This window comes from Helicoverpa zea, chromosome 3, assembly GCF_022581195.2.
Source record: "Helicoverpa zea isolate HzStark_Cry1AcR chromosome 3, ilHelZeax1.1, whole genome shotgun sequence".
Classification (NCBI taxonomy): domain Eukaryota; kingdom Metazoa; phylum Arthropoda; class Insecta; order Lepidoptera; family Noctuidae; genus Helicoverpa; species Helicoverpa zea.
Window position 1 is genome coordinate 956144 of NC_061454.1, and position 22962 is coordinate 979105.

A 22962-nucleotide genomic window follows, 5' to 3' on the forward strand; every position below is an offset into this window, starting at 1 on the left:
GAAAGCCCGTACTGGGGGAGCTCCAGAAGCTTTTTAATGCCGTCCTGTTTGAAGGGAGAACTCCAGAGGCGTGGAGTAGGAGTGTTGTCGTCCTGTTCTTCAAAAAGGGAGACAAAACCCAGTTGAAGAACTATCGACCCATTTCCCTCCTAAGCCACGTCTATAAGCTGTTCTCAAGAGTGATCACGAACCGACTTGCGCGAAGACTCGACGAATTCCAACCACCGGAGCAGGCTGGGTTTCGGAGCGGATACGGCACCATAGACCACATCCACACAGTGCGGCAGATTATACAGAAGACCGAAGAGTATAATCAGCCCCTGTGTCTAGCATTTGTGGACTATGAGAAGGCCTTTGACTCGGTTGAAATCTGGTCTGTTCTGGAGTCCCTGCAGCGTTGTCAAGTAGATTGGCGATACATCCAAGTGATGAGATGTCTCTACGAAGCCGCTACAATGTCCGTCCAAGTACAAAATCAGCAAACAAGGCCCATACCGTTGCATCGAGGAGTGAGACAAGGGGATGTTATTTCCCCGAAACTGTTCACTAATGCAATGGAGGATATGTTCAAGACGCTGAACTGGAAAGGACGTGGCATCAACATCAATGGCGAACACATCTCTCACTTGCGATTTGCTGACGATATCGTCATCATGGCAGAAACGCTGCAGGACCTACAACAAATGCTGAACGACCTGGCTGAATCTTCTCTACGCATCGGCCTACGGATGAACTTGGACAAAACCAAGGTCATGTTCAATGAACATGTTCTACCGGAACCGATTGCGATACACGGTGCCGTTCTCGAAGTTGTTCGGAAATATGTATACCTCGGGCAGACATTGCAGTTAGGTAGAAACAACTTTGAGGACGAGGTGAATAGGAGAATTCAGTTGGGTTGGGCTGCATTTGGGAAGCTACGTCGAGTCCTAACATCGTCGATCCCACAGTGCCTAAAGACGAAAGTCTTCAATCAGTGCGTCCTACCTGTCATGACTTACGGAGCCGAAACGTGGACACTGACGGTACGGCTGGTCCACAAGTTTAAAGTCGCTCAGCGGGCTATGGAAAGGGCTATGCTTGGCATTTCTCTGAGGGATCGCATCAGAAATGAGGTAATCCGTCAGAGAACCAAGGTCATCGACATAGCCCACCGAATCAGCAAGCTGAAGTGGCAGTGGGCTGGCCATATTAGCCGAAGAACCGATAACCGTTGGGGTAAACGAGTTCTAGAGTGGAGACCACGCCTCGGCAAGCGTAGTGTAGGACGTCCTCAGGCACGGTGGAGTGATGACTTGCGCAAGACGGCTGGCAGGAGCTGGATGCGAGTAGCCGAAAATCGATCTCAGTGGCGTGCACTTGGAGAGGCCTATGTCCAGCACTGGACTGCGATAGGCTGATGATGATGATGCGGTGTTGCACTACACACGATGTGGCCTTTTGTGCTGTCCAAAACCTATGTAAATACCCAGCAAAAGCTATATGTGTGGATAAACACTGGACATCTTAAATTTAAAGTCATCTGCCATCGACTCGCCAAGAAGATGAAGAACGAAGAAATGAAAACCATGCAGACCTTTCTTAAAGCCGACCCCACCGTAGTTGGAAAAAGAAGTTTCGGAAGATAATGATGATGATGGAGTCCTTTTTTGTATTGCTGCATGAAACTTACTGGAAGCACATGAAGGCTTGCTGCATGGTAGCGATGAGGTAGCAAGCAATGAGCAGCAGCAGGGTGTACGACAGGAACCGGAGCACGTGGCTGCGGTAACCACAGCTTTCCTCGTGGCTCTTCAACACACGAAACAGCTGGAAGTCAGAGCCGGAAGTCAGTCCAGGTGATCGATTGAAAAATAAAGATTTGAAGTAGGAATGTAAGAAGTCAATGCCTGAAGGCTTTAGACGTTGAATTATGGAACATAAAAGAATCGAGCTGTTTTGAGTATCATGCGCGTCCCGAGACATCTTTCTTCCATTAAAAAGTAGCACTAAACAAAATTGCATCTTAATCAGCCTGACCATTCACTCCTAAAGTCCTAAAAACCAAGAAACTTACATTCACAACAATACCTACGTTTCAAAGAAAGTAGTTTAACATAAAAACACTTTTTCAGAACTTTTCCCTTTACATAAAGCGCACCCACCTCATTATAAAAAGTGGTCATAAAAAGTTCTGGCTTTAGCACTAGGTTTAAATCATCTTCTCGAAAAAAAATAATTATCCTTTAAGGTGGCACGTGTTATGGAAGCTGGACTACCAGACCTTGGGCAGCCGGAGAATCTTGTTCATGCCAGCAAACTGTCCGTTGCCAATGAACTCAAAGACTGGCAGCGTGGCCACCACGTCCAGCACGAACCAGTGACTGCGCATCTGCTGGGACGACGTCTGCGCGAATGTGATCGGAACACCTGCAGACATGATCAGGCGTTTAGCAGCTTGGATTATCAATAGAATTAAACATTCTCATTTTACACAAAAAGTAGTGAACACTGAGTATACCCAACAGAAAGACAGGTATATAGCAATACAAAGATAGACTGCATGACAATCAAATTCTACGGTCTTCTTGTGACATACTTACAAACTGTACTGAAGTTAAAAGTACAAAACGAAAAACTATATACCGATATACAGAAAACAAATGAGAACTAACCTTCCTCGACGTTAGCTCCCGTGGACAAATGCACGATGAGGTCAAGAGTATATATAGAAGTCACACAATAATCAAAGAACCTGAACAGTTGGGGCAGCTGGCTGTGGAACACTAGGAAGTAGGGATGCGTCTGTGGAATAGAATATAACATCATATTTTATCTGTTCTTCCATATACATAGCTCAAGATTTTTGCAGAGTTAGGGCCCGTTCAGACAGGCCGGCTCTGAGAGAAGAGCAAATTCTTAATACATACATTGAAAATAGGTTTATTTTTGGATGTGAACTGCTTTTGTCATCAAGAATGCTCGAAGGCGCTCGGTGTGAAATAATAAGAGGAGCCGACCGGCTCCGATCGCGTACTTTTTCTTGACGTTTGGCTACAATTGCATGCTCTTTAATGCTCGCGCAGCCGATAGGCTCCGGTCTGTGTGAAAAGAAAAATGCGCGCCGATGCTCTCCGAGCCGGTCTGTTTGAACGGACCCTTACTGATGTACTAGTAGCGGGAGTTCAGATGTGTGCGCGTCATCATCTCCGTTTCTCGATCATGTTGGAGTCGCCTTCCAGTCTAACCGGAGGCATATCTACTGCTAGTTACTCCCTTGTAAAAAGGTTATCAATCTTGAATTAGGACAGGTAACATAGCTATCAAGACTTTATCAGTAATCAATGAAACTGGTCAATAGTCTATTTATGAATATACTCACAATACAAACAATCAAGATGAGCATAGCCACGAAAGCATGCCACCCGACCAGGAGCGAAGATGTCGGCTGCAGGATGCAAGGGAACACCGGACGGAGGCATATCTGATCCGACTGGTCCGTTAGAGCAGAGGCTGAACGCTAAAAAATATTTAGAAAAGTCATTAGACATTGATATAATCTTCCCAAAAGGTCTGAAATTTCCACCGGTTCCCAAGTCTTAGATATATATAGAGGTAGGTTGATCGCGATAGACTAGCTATAAGGATGAAACGATGAGAAAAAGATACGCTTCCTTTGGTGCACAGGGTGCTGCACCAACCTTATCCTGAGATATTGTGCATATGTGAATCGCTGCTGCAGGCTGTCCTCTTCAGTGATGGGTGTGTGGTGGTGATTTACATATCATGTGTGTCTTGCCTGATTACATTAAATCTTACCACATATACTCTGATATTTTATGGCGAATTGTAAAAAAACGAACTTAATCCATTCAGTGGTTTAGCCACAGGAGTCATTTTTCGTTTTTTTTTTTAATTTACAACATCATGTGGAAAGCAGAGATAAAGTTTGGAGTATCGAATGTTTTGATCAGTTGACAGCTGCCAGTTTTCAAGGGAAAATTTCAGTTGTTTGTAATGATTGAATGTAGTAAGGAAGATTGTTACCAACACTTTTTGAGTCTTATAGCTTGAGATAATGATTGACAAGTGACAAAGTAAGGAGGATTCATTATAATGTGTAGAACTAACATTCCTCATGATATAGCATCCAGCGATCTCTAAGAACACGTCGGAGCTGGAAAGCACCGAGGCTCCTTCCTCATTCATTTCCTTTAGCATGATGAGGTTGCGATTGAAGTTCAGGATACTGCTCTTGTGGCTGCAGAGGAAATTATTTACAATAAAATATTTAGTAAGAAGAAAGCATATGTTAACGAATGCATAAAATGTTGACCTATTTGCAAGACAATGCCTCCTTCCTCGATTTGTTATTATATTCTCTAGTCTCTACCAACCTATTTACCTACTGCCAATTCTAAAAACTATTTCTTGTCGATAATTTTCACCCGCGTCCAGAGAAAACTACTATAGTTCGGCCATTCAGAGAATGCGTTCCTGACACGTCGCGATTGAACTGACGACGTAACTTTGCAATGGCGTTGCAGTTACGATAAAAATATTTTTGCTGGTTGTTTACCGTTTTAACAATTGAGGAGCATTAAAACAACATTATTATATCAATAATCAATGAATGTAGTTACGTCGTCAGTTCAATCGCGACGTGTCAGGAACGCATTCTCTGAATGGCCGAACTATACCCATGGTATAAAATCCAGCCTATGGCCCTCACAGTCATCGTGGAATTCTATTGTAAAAGAATTTAAAGATCAGCTCGGTAGATCTAGCCCCTAAACGTCACAAACACATAGATTCGCTACTAGTTACGCAAACTCGTAAGTACGGCACAAGATTTAAGTGATGGTATGGAAAAAGCAAAGAAAACTTACATGGCATCATCTGGAACTTTCATTTGATAGTGCCTTTTGACTTTTTCAATGTGATCCTGTAACACAAAATTGTCTTTGCTATAACATCAGGATTTACAAACATCAATATGACTACATAGTATAAAACCAAGTCGTTTTTTCGCCCTCCCTATATCCCTATGTCATTTGGAAGCTTAAATCTTCAAAACTACGCAACCGATTTTCATGCGGTTTTTTTAATAGATAGAGTGATTAAAGAAGACGGTTTATATGTATAATAAAATGCATTAAATAGTGGGGAAATACTGTTATCCCGTTGCGAAGCTCGCTAGATTTAAATATGATCGTTACGAACAGTGAAGGAAGCTAATATGGGTCCCGCGTGGTCCTGCGATGCCGAGTGCTTGGTGACGACCCGCCACAGTTCCCTGGCCCTCAGGACATGAGCCGTGCAGAAGGTAGCTGCCCGCACGGCCAAGTGCGAGCGGCTGAGCGCCGCAGCTACCGCGCAGCCATATGGAGTCAGCACTGTGCCTCGGGTCATGCGCAGGATGGGCGTGTTATCATCCTCCGCTGTCAGCATCTGGCCACATGGAAAAATCCTGGATAAACAGCGAAATGTTTTTGCAGCTGTATTATATTTTTCGGATTGACACCCACAACTCCTCATAGGTCCAGCTGAAAACCAGCGTCAGGCACTAGCTGTCTGGCATAATGCTGAACTGGCTCTATTTGGCGCAACTTATTGTTATTTTTGATTTTTTTTATTCTATGCGTATGTATGTCTTGTGTTGTGTCAATAAATAATTCTTCTTTTCTTTCATATTCAAGCTAATACAGCAAAGAGGAATTTAGCCCGAAACTACAGACATGATTTGAAAAATTCTTTCACAATTGGCGGGCTACATTATTCTGGAGTGACATGCTATATTTTGTTCGAGTATGAGAGGAAGTCCCGGGACGCGGGTAGGACCGCGGGAAGCACCTAGTGCAAGGTACTTCATTGAATATTGGTTTGAACCACTATTATTGCTACTTCATTTTCTTTAAAACATTATAAAGTATATAACAAGATTAGCAAAAGATCGAATGACTGGAGGCAGTTAAGGAACTCACTTCAATATCTCCATAGGTAATGTAAATAATTTGGCACTTCTTAGATCCTCGCTTGATGATGGCATCTCCTGGAATGTAGTGAACTGTCTCCATCTTCCGAGCCAGTTCTTCCAATATCTGGTACGATAGCTCGCGAAGGATTCGAGCCTGAAACAACGTTTGGCGATCTGCGATGGATCTGCGTTCCGGCGGGGTAAACCTAATAAACAGCATCAAAAATTGGTCCTCATCGCTGTCGTTCGGTAATGTACCCAAAAGGCTGGCATTGACTCGTTGGATGGCAATGCTTAATCCCACGTTTTATTTCGGACTAGCTGATACTGCGAACTTCGCTGCGTTTAAACCTTCCCTGGACCTCTACAAACATTATAAAACCAAAAACAACGAAATCGGTCCAGCCATTCTCGAGTTTTAGTCAGACTAACGGACAGCAATACATTTTATATATAAGATAACACACAGGCACTTTTTTTCTCTCAAAACTTCTTTAAGAAATCCAGCACAGTACAGGTCTTACTTTTTGTGTGGCCTCAAAGTAAATGTCAGTGTTGATGGTAGCCGGCAAGGTTGGGGGGAAGATGGGCAGCAGTTGCGTCTCCGACACAGCTCGTTGCTTGTGCCAGTACATCTTGTAGAACGCCTCCACCTTGTCGCGAAGAGAAGTGGGCACAGCTGTGTCTTTCTGAGAAGTGAACGAAAATATACTATAGCTACATATATCTAGGATTTGAGAGCAAGAAGATAGCTAAGGTTCGAAAAATTCTGAAGCATGTTTTTGTATAGCTTTCGCAATAGGCATGAAGACTGAAAAAAAGTTATTAGTCCGCCTTATAGAGAACCCTAAAACAATGGACACGTATTTTTTTATTTCCTCTAACAAACAAGCAACAACGAAGATATAACACGATTGAATTTTGTGTTTCGTCACTTCTGAGCACAAATTTAAGACAGACGTGACGTCACTGCCCCTACTCTCAATCTTTGTTGCCTTACCTACATCTTGTTAAATATATGTTTTGTTAAAATAAAACATACGTGTGTAATATTTTTGTCCAATCTAAAATGCGGATTAATTAGGCCCGGTTGTTCGTACGTTACGGTAAAGTTAAAGTTAAAATTTTACCGTTGTCAATTTTGACCACGTTTAATTTGACATTTTTATTATGAAATTTTAACGTTCAAGAACGCCTTTTGAATTTAAACCCTGTTAATTCAAAAGGCGCTAAATCACTTCTGCGCAGATGTAGGTCAGAGCTCAAGATTCGTGCCGATAACTATAACTAGAATTTAACCCTAACCTTGACGTAACCGAGCTTCGAACAACCGGGCCTTAGAATCACTATTTTTTAACCCTGTCATCATGCCTATTAGTTTAGTGAACTACACCAAAGACTCGATGTTCATGAGAAATTTTGGACCTTTAGCAATGCTTTCACTCAATGCGGGTTAGCGTAATTAGTAATTACGCAACTCACCATCTCTTTCATGATGAGCCGATATCTTGAGAGGAAGGTCTCCTCAGGGCGCATGTAGAGGCTCACGACCAGCGACAACGATGCCACCGCGGAGCCAGTCACGACCAGGCACCCTGACAGCATGATGCATAGACACACGAGGCGTTCTACGTCCGAGTCCGGATACTCCGAGGGTCTAGGTAGGACAAGCAAAGCATTATTTAGCTAGTGGTTCAGTACTCAATACTCAATAACTTTATTGTATTCCATAATGTACAAAGCTTTTCAGTAAAATGAAAAAGAAACAATTATGGACCCTATCGGGCACAGCAAGTTAGTTTTTAGTGGAGAGGATGAAGAGCAGCAGGAGAGAGCAGTAGTTATTTAGCTAACAGTAAAATCCTGAAAAGTTACTCAATTAATGCTGCTCTTAAATCATTCTATCACTGCCACACTTACGTAAATTGCGGCGACAGAATCAAAGGATACTTTTACCCAGGTGCATGAACGTGTGAAATTTATATTTCATCAGTACCTAGGCCGCTTTCTCACGGTTTTACCCGCGTCCCAAGAAAACAACTGCCCGTAGTGGGATAAAATATAGCCTTATAATATTCGGGAAGACTGTAGCTTTCCAACAGTGAAATAATTTTTCTAATTGGTTCAGTAGTTCCGGGGCTGGTACGGGACAAACAAAAAGTTTCCTCTATATGTATATGTATGTTAAATAAGTTACCCAATAGGTATAAACATCTTGTTGATGAGATAGTAGGCACTGAGGAACAGACCGGCAGGAGTGGTAGTCTTGTTCAGAACTGTTACATTTTCTTGATCTAGATCGAGCGGCTTAGGTGGCTCAGGATTGATACTTGTAACATTTCTATAGAGGTTGCCTTCCTGCAAGTATTTAACACGTTGAACACCTATGTTTGATAAAAATTGTTCATAGTCAAATTGTAAAAATCAGTGTCAATTTTCTATTGACACTGATTGCAGGACAGCTAAAGGTTTTGAGATAAGGCCTTCCTAACTACATTTTTATTACTAGCGGTTACAGGGTCACACCCAGACATAAGCCGACCCTTACATAGTTGGGAAAAGGGCTCGGAGGATGATGACAGGATCGCACCTAGAACTCATGCCCGATAGTTGAAATATACAGGTCTACTATAGAATTGAGTATTGTGGTGTACGAGAACAGAGAAAAAGATGAGGAAAAACTTCACATTCAATTTTTGTGTATATTTTGCGTTAACACCACATTTTTGTACGTACCTACATTCATAGCAAATAAATCATTTCATTTCATTTCTCGGTTCTTTTTGGAGATTTTTGGTGAGTGTAGACCCTATATATTTTTATAATAATTATGTTATTACATACAAGTATTTGTTATGAAGATACCGTTATCTGTTAGGATCGCTAACACTGTAATTATCAGTATCTTGTTCCATTTAAGTACCTACTTAAAATACAGATAACTTTCCAAGCTTCAATGTTATCGTAACATCATAAGTACACATGTAAGTTCCTAGAACGAAATTAATATTAATAAAGATTAAGTACCTTGTCAATATAAAGCCATGCATAAGCCCAAGTGATTCGTATCACCAGAAATATGTAGCAATACTTTAATGTAGTTCCCAGTATACTGCCTTTTAGGTTGTAGTCGGTTAAGGACCCTGGAACGAATACACGTAATATGAATTATAATACTATAGTTTTAACGATTTTAAAGGTGCATTTTGAGAGATAAAAACTGTAAAACCGTTATTTTTGTCTGAATATATGTAGATACAAATCTAAACTAATATAATGTACAGTTCGCGCTAAATAACTTTGCAATCCTGAAGTTAGGCTTCTTAGGCATGCGCAATAGTATTTTATTTATACATTTTGTCACTATTAGCCAACTTCAGAGGGGTTCAAAATGTTTGTTGTGTGTTTTACCTTTCAAAGAGCAAGCAAATTTTGACTTCAATATTTTTACCTTTGTACCAAGTATCAAGTCATTACGGTCAGCCATTAAATCATCATTGGAGCACTAACATGCAAAATATCAAAACTCATAAACTTTCACTCCTGTAGAGATGCTAAAGCTGTTTCCTAAGTTTAACTCGCGTCCCGTGGATAATACTCCTGTATCCGGACATAATAAGCCAATGTCAGGGATAGTGTAGCTTCGTTCGTAGATTTTGTTTGTTTGAAACGCGCTAATCTCAGGAAGTACAAAGTACTGGTCCGACTTGAAAAATTATATCCGTGTTAGATATTCCATTTACCGACGAAGGCTATAGGCTCCTTTTTATCCGGGTTTGTGCAGAGGTTCCCACGGGATGCGGGTGAAACCTATGGCAGAAGCTAGTTAAGTAGGATACAATGAGTTTCACTCACATAAATACTTAAAAGGTCGATGCAGTCGCACGTAGTAACATGTCAACTTGAATATAGGACTATAATCTTTGACGTAGTGAGCAAACGATCCCAGGTCGACCAGATATCCAACTAGCAACAATTAAAGCAAATTAACTAAGTAAAACAATTATGAAAATCTTCGTTTCGGACTCAACGAAAATATTTTATGAAAATTTCTGTAAAGATAGGGCTCGTGGAATATTGGCAGGTTTTTACCGTGGACATGGACCACGAAGGGCTCCAGAATATATAAGTTCATAGTCAGCAGGATCCTGTCACTCCCTTCTGATTTACCCACGACTTCTCTCCTTCGACTTTCGCTGCCACGATGTTTTTGGCGTGATAACGTCGTATATTTCGATACGGGAGTTATTCACGAAAAGTCCATAATGAAAAAGACGTTATTATCACGTAAAAACTTCGTTCGGACACGGACTTTACAGGCAGCCAACCTTTTTTTTTAATGTATTCATCGTGACCTATAAGGCAACACACGGACCGCTTGCAGCGGTCCGTGCCCGAATCAGTTGCAACTGTTCGAGCGGTTCATGTTTGTGCTTCAGTAGAACTCTTCACTGTTTAGTCGACAGCTTGAAGATGTCGTCCCTGACTGCTTCAAGCGGTCCGTGTATTGCCGGCCTAAGACAAAAGTGTAGGTCATTATATGAATCTGTCTGTACTTACGGACAACCCAAAAGGTGATGTCAGTGTTCTCCAGTTCACTGACCATTCTATAGCCGATAGCGAACACATGTATGGCGTACGAGATGTTGTAGATCACGTCAATAATGTCTATGTAGAGATTGTTAAATTCGGAGACGGCGCAGATCACGCCTAGGAGGACGCAGCCGCAGATGTAGCAGTTCCACATGGTGTCATCAGGCAGGTCTCGATACCAGTCGATAATGGCTTCGCGAGTCCACCAAGGAGGATACAGGGCCTTTAAATATTATAACCGATTACTTATTTGTTATGAGAAAAACTTTTTCAATCTTGCCCCGATGGATCAAATCCTTTTAAAAAAATCCTTTTAATATTTCATAACTTCCACTTGGCAGTCGTTACGGGTAGTCAGAAGCCAGAAATAAAGTCAGATAGGGCAGTCGCTTCTTGTAAAGCACTGGTACTCAGCTACATCCGGTTAGACTGGAAGCCGACCCCAACATTATTGGGAAAAAGGCTAGGAGGATGATGATAACTTCCACTTGCATTTAAGAGCGTATGCACACCACGTTTTTAAACGTACGCTGTCGCCATCGTCGCATTTTGCAGGCGTCGACGGCATGCTTTTATCCAACAGAGTGCAATTGAGTATATTGCCATTTCTATCGCGACACACACACGTTAGCATCAAGTCGATGGCGCGTTTAAAAAAACCGGCCAAGTGCGAGTCGGAATCGCGCACGAAGGGTTCCGTACGTATTGTTTAGAAAATGAGCAAAAAATCACGTTTGTTGTATGGGAGCCCCCCAAAACATTTATTTTATTCTAGTTTTCAGAATTTTTTGTTATAGCGGCAACAGAAATACATCATCTGTGAAAATTTCAACTCTCTAAAACTATTACGGTTCCTGAGATACAAGCCTGGTGACAGACGGACGGACGGACAGACAGAGGAGCGAAAACAATAGGGTCCCGTTTTACCCTCTGGGTTTGGAACCCTAAAAACGTGGTCTGCTGATGAGGGCTTAACCTCATCATCATCATCATCAGGATCTAAGAAGTGGAAAAATTTTGCCATACGTCATCGGAATCGCCATGAGAAAAGTCACCATCAGAAAGCCTATAAAAATGGATCCAATGGAAATCATAGTCATTAAAAAGACGATGTTCAGGCCTATGTTCAGCAGTGGACGTCCTATGGCTGAGATGATGATGATGATGATGATGATGATGAAAAAGACGATGTTACATTGAGGGAAAGTATTTTTTCAAGTTACCTCAGTCTGTCGTATAAAAAATTGGAACTCTATGTCCCTGTGCTGACTGCCACGAGTCCTGCTGGTGATGCTGCCGATGCTGAGATGGCTGGCCGTGTGGCTGCCATAGCTGGTTCGGCTGGCGTGGCTCCCGTGGCTGATCTGGGAAGACCGGCTGCCACTTTGCCTCGCTGCATTCCACATCCACATCTTGACTCTCGGACCTTAACTTACACTTGAAATAATAATCAAAAAAACATCATAGTACATTTTATTTTAGCAAAAACAGTTTTCATATGACAGTCGAAATGTCAATGATGTTGATAGTATTATAATTTCTTCTTTATTTACTTCTGTTTTGAAAAGACAAAAGCAAAAAGGTATTACCATTGACTTATAATATATCTTAAGCTTGGGTTTCCTAGGAAAGCGGTGCCGTCATATAGCGGCCGTCATATTACGGACTCAAATAGACGGTCGTCTTTACGGTGATGACATTTGGAAAGTTCCACGGCCGTTTTAACACACCGTCATAAACTTTTTGTTAGTTGTATCATACTTACTAACCTGTTTTATTTAATATTTCTCAAATTTCACGACACCAATTCTGTTTTAGTTGTCTTTTTCTATAATCTTTACTTTTTATATTATATATTGCTTCGTGGTTACAAAAGAAATCTATTAAAATTTCGTCGTCCTCGCTGCTCCAAGAGTTGTAACAAATTTTTGACGTTGTTCCGAAAAAAAAACACAAATACGTATTAAAAAAGCTTCACCGCTTTCAATAAAACGTTCACCAAACTATCTGACACCGTCAAGACGGCCGTCATGCAAATGGCGGCACCGCTTTTTGAAGTTACGGTGTCAGTTACCGCTCTCTAGGAAACCGCCCCACACCCACAAAGCTTTAAGGTTTGGTTTCCTAGGAAAGCGGTGCCGTCATATAGCGGCCGTAATACAGCGGTGAATGACGTCACCAGAACGTTGTCTATGTAAACAAAATGGGGCGGTTTCCTAGAGAGCGGTAACTGACACCGTAACTTCAAAAAGCGGTGCCGCCATTTGCATGACGGCCGTCTTGACGGTGTCAGATAGTTTGGTGAACGTTTTATTGAAAGCGGTGAAACTTTTTTAATACGTATTTGTGTTTTTTTTTTCGGAACAACGTCAAAAATTTGTTACAACTCTTGGAGCAGCGAGGACGACGATATTTTAATAGATTTCGTTCGTAACCACGAAGCAATATATAATATAAAAAGTAAAGATTATAGAAAAAGTCAATTAAAACAGAATTGGTGTCGTGAAATTTGAGAAATATTAAATAAAACAGGTTAGTAAGTATGATACAACTAACAAAAAGTTTATGACGGTGTGTTAAAACGGCCGTGGAACTTTCCACATGTCATCACCGTAAAGACGACCGTCTATTTGCGTCCGTAATATGACGGTCGCTATATGACGGCACCGCTTTCCTAGGAAACCCAAGCTTAAGCTCGATGGGTATTACGCGCTTATTTTTCGCGCGATTTCGTTCACGCGGACTGACGATAGTACCATGATAGTACTGTTTCATTAGATGCACGAGTGTGCCAATCACCAACTTTCAGGCTCCGGGCTGCTTTGTGAAAGTTACGAAAACTCACTGCTCAGCTGAGATCACTTAATCGCAATAAAACGTCCACGTGTATACTCAAACTCAAAAACGTTTATTCACATTAAAGGTAGAATTCCGTGGGTCGCGGCTGTCACAGCCGCGCGCGGCCTACGACAGTCGTCGGCCGCGCGCGACAATAGTCAATCTATGAAAATGTATGGCACCGCTGCCGAGGCCCGCGAAAGTCGCGAGCGGCCGACGAATTTCGTGAGCCGCTCGCGGCCGTACGCATCTCAACATGGTCTAGCGCTTAATAACATCTATAGAATATTAGTAAAACCAGAATTGAATTGTTTTTTATTTAGTCGGCAAAACTTCAAATACAAATGCTTTTGAATCAGTATTTGGTAGTGCCCTTCTTCATTTCTACTTTTTAAAGATAGTGTCGATTGGTAATCTATTTATTTTCATTATACAGCCACAGCAGCACGTCATCCTCCTCTTCTTCAAGGATATCAATTAGCATTTCGACTAGAGGGAACGGACGAATAAAAATAACTATAAAACGAAGTTATGCTACACAAAAATATACGTAATATTATAATATAAATAAATACTTAAATATTATACTTCATACTACTAACTATTATATAATCTGTGATACTACTATATTACATTAAACGCCTTCCTCTCTTCTAACTATTTTGCTGTGCCCATCAGGGTCCATAATTGTGACTACCTCTATTATTTTATATTTTCCACCAAATGTACATTATGGAATGCAATAAATGATATGATATGATATGATATGACGAACAAAATCGACTAATTTCAAGACATTACCGCGCGCGGCTTACGAAATTCGTCGGCCGCGACTGTCGCGGGCCTCGGCAGCGGTGCCATACACTTTCATAGGTTGACTATTGTCGCCCGCGGCCGACGACTGTCGTAGGACGTGCGCGGCTGCGACAGCCGCGATCCACGGAATTCTACCTTAACAAAAGACAGCCCTAAAACGCCTGCCTTTTACGGCTTCCTATTTATTTAAGGAGAAATGGCGCAACAAACTCCCCAGCAATACATGTGACAAAACATGTTACAAATCACAAAACAAAAACATATTTATGCAGTACTAGCTTCCGCCCGCGGCCTCGCCCGCGGTGTGTTGATAAACTACTAAGTACTAGTCGTTTTCCCGCGGTTTCACCCGCGTCCCGTGGGAGCTATTGCCCGCACCGGGATAAAATATAGCCTATGTTACTCGCAGATGATATAGCTTTCTAATGGTGAAAGAATATTTAAAATCGGTCCAGTCGTTTTTGAGTTTATGCATTACAACCAAACAAAGTTTTCCTCTTTATGATATTAGTATAGTTAATCTATACTATTATTATAAAGAGGAAAACTTCCAGGGTATCACCTATCTACATATCAAACAACCAAGTCGGTTCAGCCGTTTTTTCGTGAAAGAATAACAAACACACATCCATACATTCTCACAAACTTTCAGATTTATAATATTAGTAGGATATTACATTAGTATATTAATAGGAAGTACGATTCCACATTCCATATTATAAACAGATAAGAAATGAGGGTTGTCATATGTCAAAATTCCCTCGTCCGCCTCGTCCTGACAATGTTGCCAGCACAAATATTAATGACAATCATATGAAATTAAAGGACTTACAGGACACGAAAAATAAATAATACTGGACACATATATATAATATAGATAATAACATATAGTAGGTAAACAATTATATCCTACAGGCAAATTATAATATCTAACATATACGTAACATATTGAAACAATCACGTCTTTATTCGATTGATTTAGTGGCTACAGATAACATAGGTGCCTACGTTAGCTTCTAGGAAACAATTTTCTGTTCCTAAATACATTGTCACATGCCTATTAATAAAATCAAGACAAAATACCACAAATTATATCTATCGTCCAAAAATAAAAGTAGCTAAATAACAACAAAAGGTTTTATAATATTTAGTCTATTGCATGGCTTAGTCATCTTTATAAATAAACCTATATATACAAGGTCAAATGTTTTTGAAGTGCACACTTAGCGCACTATATTGATAAGCCCTAACGTTCATTTTATTCCATTGGCTGACTGGAGCGATACATCATTATTACCCTTGTCTGTGTGTTAATTTATTTATTAATTATATACTTACTTAATTTGCACTCCTAAAAATGCCACTGGTGAGTAAGTTATAAGTTTTAACTCATCACAAATCACGTACTAGAAGTAATTACAAATACTTCTCTATCTTATTTACAAAGTTGTGACTTCTTGGAGATTTTCATTTTCTTTTTTTTCATGAGCATCATCCCATGTCCCAGTTCGTATTTTGGGTCAAATTTTCTGTCCATCAAAATCAAAAGCCATTTATTCAAAGTAAGCTGAAAATCAGCACTTTTTGAACGTCCAAGGAGAATGGACGAAATGTTTGGATGTTAGTCTACTCTTCCTCTAGTGATGTGTCATATATGGTTCGAAAGGTCTTTTTAAGCCCAACATTTCGTCCTAACATATTACTTACCAAAAGTTAGTGCACTGGATGGTAAGGCATGTCAAGGATTTTTATCGATATGTGCTTTAAAGACAATATATCCCTCTAATAGCATTGAATCATATATTATTTCTAAGGTTTTTTGAAGAGCGATAATATGCATTATACAATCTCCGCCAATTGTTATTACTTTAGTAGTTAGATCACGCATAAAGCAATACTATCGAAACATGTTTTAAAGATAACACCATCTCTAGGTATGAGTCATATATCAATGTAAAGGTCTATTTAAGCGCTACATTCCGTCTTTACATACCGCTTACCAATTATTAGTATTTCAGTAGATATAGCTTAACTAAGGCGTATTATCGATACTTTGTATTGTGTTAAGCAATAATATTGCCCCTTTAGTTATGAACCACGTATCAATCAAAAGTTCTTTTTAAGCGCTACATTGCTGCTGCGTTTTAATTTACCACTCACCAATTCTTAGTATTTTAGTAGATATCCTAACTAAAGCGTAATTTCAACCTTATTTACACTTATTGCAAAATTACTTTTTATGACTGGTTTTTGCCAAAATATATGTATACAATAGGGTTGTTTCCTAGTATTCGTTTAGTTAAAAATAAATAAATGCACCGAAAGTTCACAAAACTAGAAACACGATAAGCTATATTATATAATTTATAACTGATCATATATTTTTTAATTAATTTATGAAATTTAAACTTAGAGCCTATGACGTCACGCCATTAAAAACGACGAGAAGAGACCGATGACGTCATCCTTTCTATATTTGACAACAATGAGTATTTGACAGTGACAGATATATAACCCGAAATAACCTCAGAATTAATGTTTTGTTTATTTGCTTCTGTGAAGTTCTCTGTGTTAATTGCATTTAGGTGATACAGCTGATAAAGAATTATGGAGAAAGGATTTATGAAAGCTGATAGTTCCAATCTGCCAAGAGTAGACTCTTTTATGATCGCTCAATTCTTTGCCAATAACCAAGATTTTTATTCAGCGGAACGTGGATGAACATTTTATTTGGAGCACTAATGGTCGTATTTCCACAGTCTCGCACAACACAAACCTTGTAGGTATTCATTTAATTAAAGTTTTTTGAAACAGCATCGAATCTTTTCGAACGCTGACACAAACATAACCTCAATATAAATAAACACAAACTTTACGTTTCTTTGCACCGTTTCATTTTACCGCGTAAACAACCCAAAACATTTGAGTTATTTTATTATTGTGCTAAATTTATAAAAATAATTTACATGTAAAAAATATTATACTTTTTGTGGCTATTTTATAAAAATACATTTTAAAAATTAAGAAATCAATTAGTTAGTATGTTAGTTTTTTCTCGTCAGATGTACTTTAATGTAAAGGAATGAACAGAGAACGTTGACGTCACAGTCACGTGATCTAGCGTTTTCTGAGCAAAATTTTAAGAAAAATTGAAAAAAATGTAATACATAAAAAATACAAAGATTTGAGACGAAAAATGAAAAAGAGGGTGATCTTAAAATTATTTAGAAGCTATCTAAATAGATTTCCGAAAATTGGAAACAACCCTATTGTAAAAAAACGCCGATAGGCGTACTAACTTAAATAAAAAAACTAAACTAAAGGCTTAAAATTCAATGAAATGCGTTAATATACTGGTTTATATATGTCGATTAACACAAAGAAAAATACGTAAAAATTAAAAAATGATTTTTTCAAACAAATTAAATAGAATAAAAGTGTGCGAAAATTAGAACACCATATAAAAGTCAGTCATTACAAACAACTGAAATTCTCCCTTGAAAACTGACAGCTGTCAACTGATCAAAACATTGGATACTTCTAACTTTATCTCTGCTTTACACATGATGTTGTAAATTATAAAAACGAAAAATGACTCCTGTGGTTAAACCACTGAATGGATTCGGTTATTTTTTTCACAATTCGCCATAAACTATCATAAAGTATATGCGATAGGATTTAATGTGATTGTGAACGACACGCCCTGTATAAAAATATTAAAATATAGAAAGCTTGGCTATCGCGCTTGATGTTTAGACTGAATTGTTGGTTCTTTATCTGGTGTGCGTTACACTTTAGGAAGTGCTAAAAAAGGCATCCAAGCTCTAGTTATTTTGTCCCTCGTGTTTTAATCGATATAATTGCCAATTAGTTTACGTTAGACCACAACATAGTCCTTATCTTCAGAACACAATTTCCGTTAAATTGTATCCAATTTAACTTACCGAGTTTAGGTAAGTCAGATCTCAGAATTTGTCCAAGTGGTTAGAGATATATGTATAATGGATGGAAGCCGACCCCAATATAGTTGGGAAAAAGACTCGGAGGATGATGAGGTTAGGGATGTTATAATGATTCTTAAAAAGATGTGAACAATACAGATGTACTTCGAATGAGGATATTTTAAGTTGACAAAAAAGGTGTTAAAGAAAGGTGAAAGGTCTTTTTACAGTCTATCCGTCTCTTTTTTAGTCTAACTCCCCCATAACGGGACTGCTCGAAGAGATTTCTTTTGAGAAAACCTGTGCCTTTGTAATTTTTTTCTATTTTTATTCTTGTCTGTGAAAAAAAGTAAATCTTTCAATTTTTGCCATTGGTAATAGCGTAGATACATATCCGTGGTACATCACCTTTTAATTATAATGGATACAATTAATAATTAAATAGATTATTGAAAAACAAACAAATGAAATACGGATGGATAAAATGTCATAATATTAGATGTCTGTCAGAAGGTCTGCCAAAGCACCTCTCAATCTCTCAATTAAATATTTTTTCTGATGCACTGTAAAAGTTTTAAATGTAGAGTTTTTATTTCTTTTTTTAACCGAATTCTCAATTCGACCGTATGTATTTTTTTCGTATTTTTGTTACGCGATTACTCCATCATCTATTTATTTATATGGATTATCGTATTTGATGTACCTAAACCAACAGCTCGTACATAGTTTATTATTATCTCTCCGACTGCAACTAACCACATCCGGGAGACGATTAAAATAAGTTTGAATTTATTTTAATTAAACTTGCAGTTTCATAAATAAATGGAGATGAGGAAGGCTTCTTGCAGCTGTCTGTGGTATCTCTGTCCAAACATCAGATTACCCATGCTCTACACTACACAGTCTACACACACTTTTCTCGTTTTTAGATTTTTTTGATTATTTAACAATATAATAACTAATTAAATTTCATTTACAGGCCAAGTCCGAAGAACAAGATCCAAAAAAAGCGTTAAAAAGAAAATTACAAATATTACTTAATGCCGTCGGTAAAGGATTCATAGAAGACGTTAAAAATGTAGTTCAATGGTTCGAACATGATCTGCTGCGAAATAAGCAGTTGCTAGCAGATCTGTATGCCCTCGGAAACGAATGTATTACGGAGCATGATGTGATCATCAAAGCTTGCAAGGCAAAACAGAAACATATCCTGAACTACTTATTGAAGGAGACTCATTTCTTAGATTACCTGGTGAACCCAAGCGTCAACGAAATAGAAGTGCACAACCAGAGAAAGAAAGCGATCGAACTTGCGCTACGCCGCGATGCTTTCTGTATGGTCGAAATGTTGTACGACCACTGGTGCGGCAACTTATTTTGCATAGGATACGACATTATTAAATTGGAAGCCCTCGAAAAGTTGCTTAAAGACGCTAAACAAACTGCTGAAAAAAATAAACACAACCAACAGATGTGGATTAACTATCATTGCCTCACAGAGTTTAATACATTTCAAATAGAACTTTACAAAAAGCTTTCCAAGGAATCTAGGGAAAACCCTCCTAAAGACAACACCCCTAAAGAAATCACTCTTGCAACTACACTAGCGGGTGTGCTGGATATTTATAATCAATATAATAGGAAGGATATTAGGCTCCCTCACGATTGTAAAAACGATGAACTTAAAATGAAACAGAATTTTGAAGACCAGAGCAGCATATATTTTAAAGCGAATTTTAACGTAATGTACGAGGTATATTTTCGCAAGATAGACTTTAATGTGTCCTTGCTAATATTGGACAATTTGTTTTACCTCAGAAGAGAATTAAATCTATTTTTGAACGGCTCATATCAAAACGAAGAAGATTACAGTAAGAAAAAAAAATATGCAGAGTGGTACGAAGAAACTGAAAATACGCTATATCACTTAGTCTACCGCACGAACGAAGACTGGAGGCTGTATCTATCAAGTGACAGAGAAATCATCACGGAGAAAAATCACTTGGGTCGATACGATGGTCGCGTACGAAAAAACCTACAAATTGTAATTGATTTCGAAAAAGTGAAAAGGGGGCCTTTTTTATATTTAGAAATGGAAAACTTCAAAATTAATTTGGACAAACTAAAAGAAATACTTACATACTATAAAAACTATACCAGCCCAGTGACACAAAGCTCGGCTACATCAGACTCGTCGGGAGCACTAAAGTCTTCTAAAAAAGAAAAAAAAGCAGCTTCTAAAAAAGATAAAGAAACAGAAAAAGAAAAAAGAAAAGAAGTCCGAAAACGTAAATGTAAAGGTAAGATTTACCTAAGGTCAACTATGTATATGAATGATCATTATTCATTGCAAAAAATAATAAATTACGTAGAAGCTATCGAAAGAACAAATGACCCTAGTGTGTTAATGATTGAGAGAGCCCTTCAAGTAATCGGCGAAATGACAAAAAGTACGGACGAGTCTTATCATGTATCAAAATCTACAGAAGCTCTTCTACAAGTATCACTATCGGTGGAGACTACCAATCAGATGAATAACATCAGGGATTTCCTCTCCGACCATGAAGACCTGACCGTGAGGACCAGCGCCGAGTACCAGGATATGCAAATGTTCCTTAATATTGTCAAAGACTTGAAAGACATGAAGAAAACCTTTATTTCGGTTCATGAAATTAATAAATGTATACTTGATATATCCTTAGTCGAAAAGGGCTTAAGCCTTTTAGAGAAACGAACTAAAGAATGGCCCCGCCTCCCGAAAACACTATCAGAAATTCAAACCCAATATAAAACCAATAAAAATTGCTTGTTTTGCGAAAAAAATTACTTTATCCAACAAGTTTGGAAGCCCGCAGGTCTTACGATTCAGCTTCTTAAAGAAATAATATTCCTTCTGGAAAATAAAGATGACATGTCCCAAAAAGTACAAGAAATTAAAGAAACTCTCACTAGTAAGCTAGTTAATATGCTGCCCAGCAATATAGCCAAAATAAGAAAGACGATAGAACTCATAGAGGAAAATACAAATAATGTGAATCTGCTGAAAGAACAGTTAAAGAAAGATAGATTTAAAGTCACACTAACGGATTATCCTGATAAGAATAATATTAATAATCAAAGGCAGATAATAGAAAATGGAAATAATTCGAGTAAAAACGATATTTTGAAACTTCTGAACAGAATAAATGATTATTCAATTCATTGGGTGTCTATGAAAGATATGCTGACGTTTTGTATCAGCAACTGTGAACTATTTGCGTCAATGCGTCCTAGCTTGGAACTGTTGAATGAAAAGCCAGATAATGCAACTTTAATTAATGCACGTGAGATAATACATGAAATGGAATTACTTTATGAACATGGCTTGAATTTAGAAAATCAGTCATTTAGTGGTATACAAGCAATTTATAATATAACTTCAAAGGTCACAAAAAAACAAACAATAGAGAACACTGCACTGTTATTTTTTTTTACTAGTAGACTAAAGTCACTCCACGATTTATTAGAATATCCAAATAAGCCTAATGACCAACTCATTAAGAAATGTAAGCAGGATCCACAATTTCGTATGGAGCTGGAAATGCTGATGGCCGATATTGGCAACGTTTTATCTAACTGCAACAAAGAAAAGAGAATCATGACTAAATCGACACAATTGCTAAAGGGGATTGACCTGGGCGATGTTCTGGATCACGGAAATCCGTTTCTCGAGATGTTAGGTAGTTTCTTCGATTCGCACGAGTTGGTAGAAGCGTATTTATCAAAAGCTAAAGAGATTGCTGACGACAGACAAGCAATTGAGGCTCTCTACGAACTATTTAAATCTAATGTAGATCTTTCAATTATAGAAAAAGGTGATCGGAACAATATGAATGCTGTACAGAAGACTCAGTATGATTTGTTCCGAAAATCAAAACATTGGGAAACATATAAAGTTTTATTTGTCACAAAAAAGACTTAAAAGTAAAAGTGGCAGTCTTATTACTTAATTAATATGCAGATATGTTTATCTCGTCACTGACCTCTAAGCCGATGCCTCATCACCTGTCACCCTATATTATGAAAATAGAAGTTTAATATTTCATTTTACGTTCTTTTTTTTATAATACCATTACCCATCATCATCTCCCTCGTTCCCCATGTTGGGGTCGATTTTCTAGTCTAATTGGATGCAGCTGATTACCAGAGTTTTACAAGGGGCGACGGCCTATCTGACATCCTCAACCTAGTTACGAGGGCAATCCAATATCCCTTGATAAGGCAGGCCCCAGGCAGGTCAGGCGCCTTCTTCTTCTTCATGACCAAAACGATAAGTTACGAGTGAACTAACGAGAAGTTCAGATTCTTTGAGATATCTGTCAACGATTTCTAATAGTACAAAAAATTAACCGAACTTATACGAAAAAAAAGTCTTCTGTATTTTATTAGTGAAAACAAAATTACGCGTAAGTATTGAAATGAAAACTAAATACTACTACTTATTAGAATAAAAACTAAATATTACGACGGCAATAGTAAATAAATAAATTCACATTCAGCCATTTTAAATTAAGTAAAAGAATTACGAAATAAATTATTGGTATTTGAGTAATTATTTTACTTTTAACCTAAACTATCACCCGGGGTAAGCATAATTATTTCTAAATCTCATTACCATTTGGTGAAAAACTATGTCTCTCGCATGCTTTTTCTATTACACACTTTTTTTAGGCAAAAGCAATGTCATCTCCAGTTGGTTAGTATTTAACCATAGACAGGATCTTCTTCTAAACGAGTCAAAATTAAATATAGGATGAACAGTTACTTTCGCCACGGCGG

The 22962-nt window shown here is 38.5% G+C and overlaps 2 protein-coding genes across 2 annotated transcripts in view; one reads left to right on the plus strand and one right to left on the minus strand.

The window, feature by feature from the left end:
* The window catches only part of LOC124645707, a 38138-nt gene extending 26177 nt beyond the window's left edge, over positions 1–11961 (minus strand). The window contains exons 1-15 of the mRNA XM_047185563.1: positions 11773–11961; positions 10517–10772; positions 9812–9922; positions 8984–9099; positions 8154–8314; positions 7439–7613; positions 6481–6645; positions 5964–6110; positions 5203–5430; positions 4869–4924; positions 4111–4240; positions 3362–3499; positions 2655–2784; positions 2264–2409; positions 1673–1809 (exon numbers count right to left, since the gene is read on the minus strand). Coding sequence (XP_047041519.1) covers positions 1673–1809; positions 2264–2409; positions 2655–2784; positions 3362–3499; positions 4111–4240; positions 4869–4924; positions 5203–5430; positions 5964–6110; positions 6481–6645; positions 7439–7613; positions 8154–8314; positions 8984–9099; positions 9812–9922; positions 10517–10772; positions 11773–11961 — 2285 coding nt within the window. The remainder of the gene's footprint in view (positions 1–1672; positions 1810–2263; positions 2410–2654; positions 2785–3361; positions 3500–4110; positions 4241–4868; positions 4925–5202; positions 5431–5963; positions 6111–6480; positions 6646–7438; positions 7614–8153; positions 8315–8983; positions 9100–9811; positions 9923–10516; positions 10773–11772) is intronic.
* Positions 11962–15350: 3389 nt separating this feature from the next.
* LOC124646092 (spindle pole body component 110-like) lies at positions 15351–22228 on the plus strand. Its single transcript, XM_047186136.1, has 2 exons — positions 15351–15569; positions 19124–22228. The coding sequence occupies exons 1-2, from the start codon at positions 15561–15563 to the stop codon at positions 22103–22105; spliced, it is 2991 nt and encodes a 996-aa protein (XP_047042092.1). The 5' UTR covers positions 15351–15560; the 3' UTR covers positions 22106–22228.
* Positions 22229–22962: the final 734 nt, after the last annotated feature.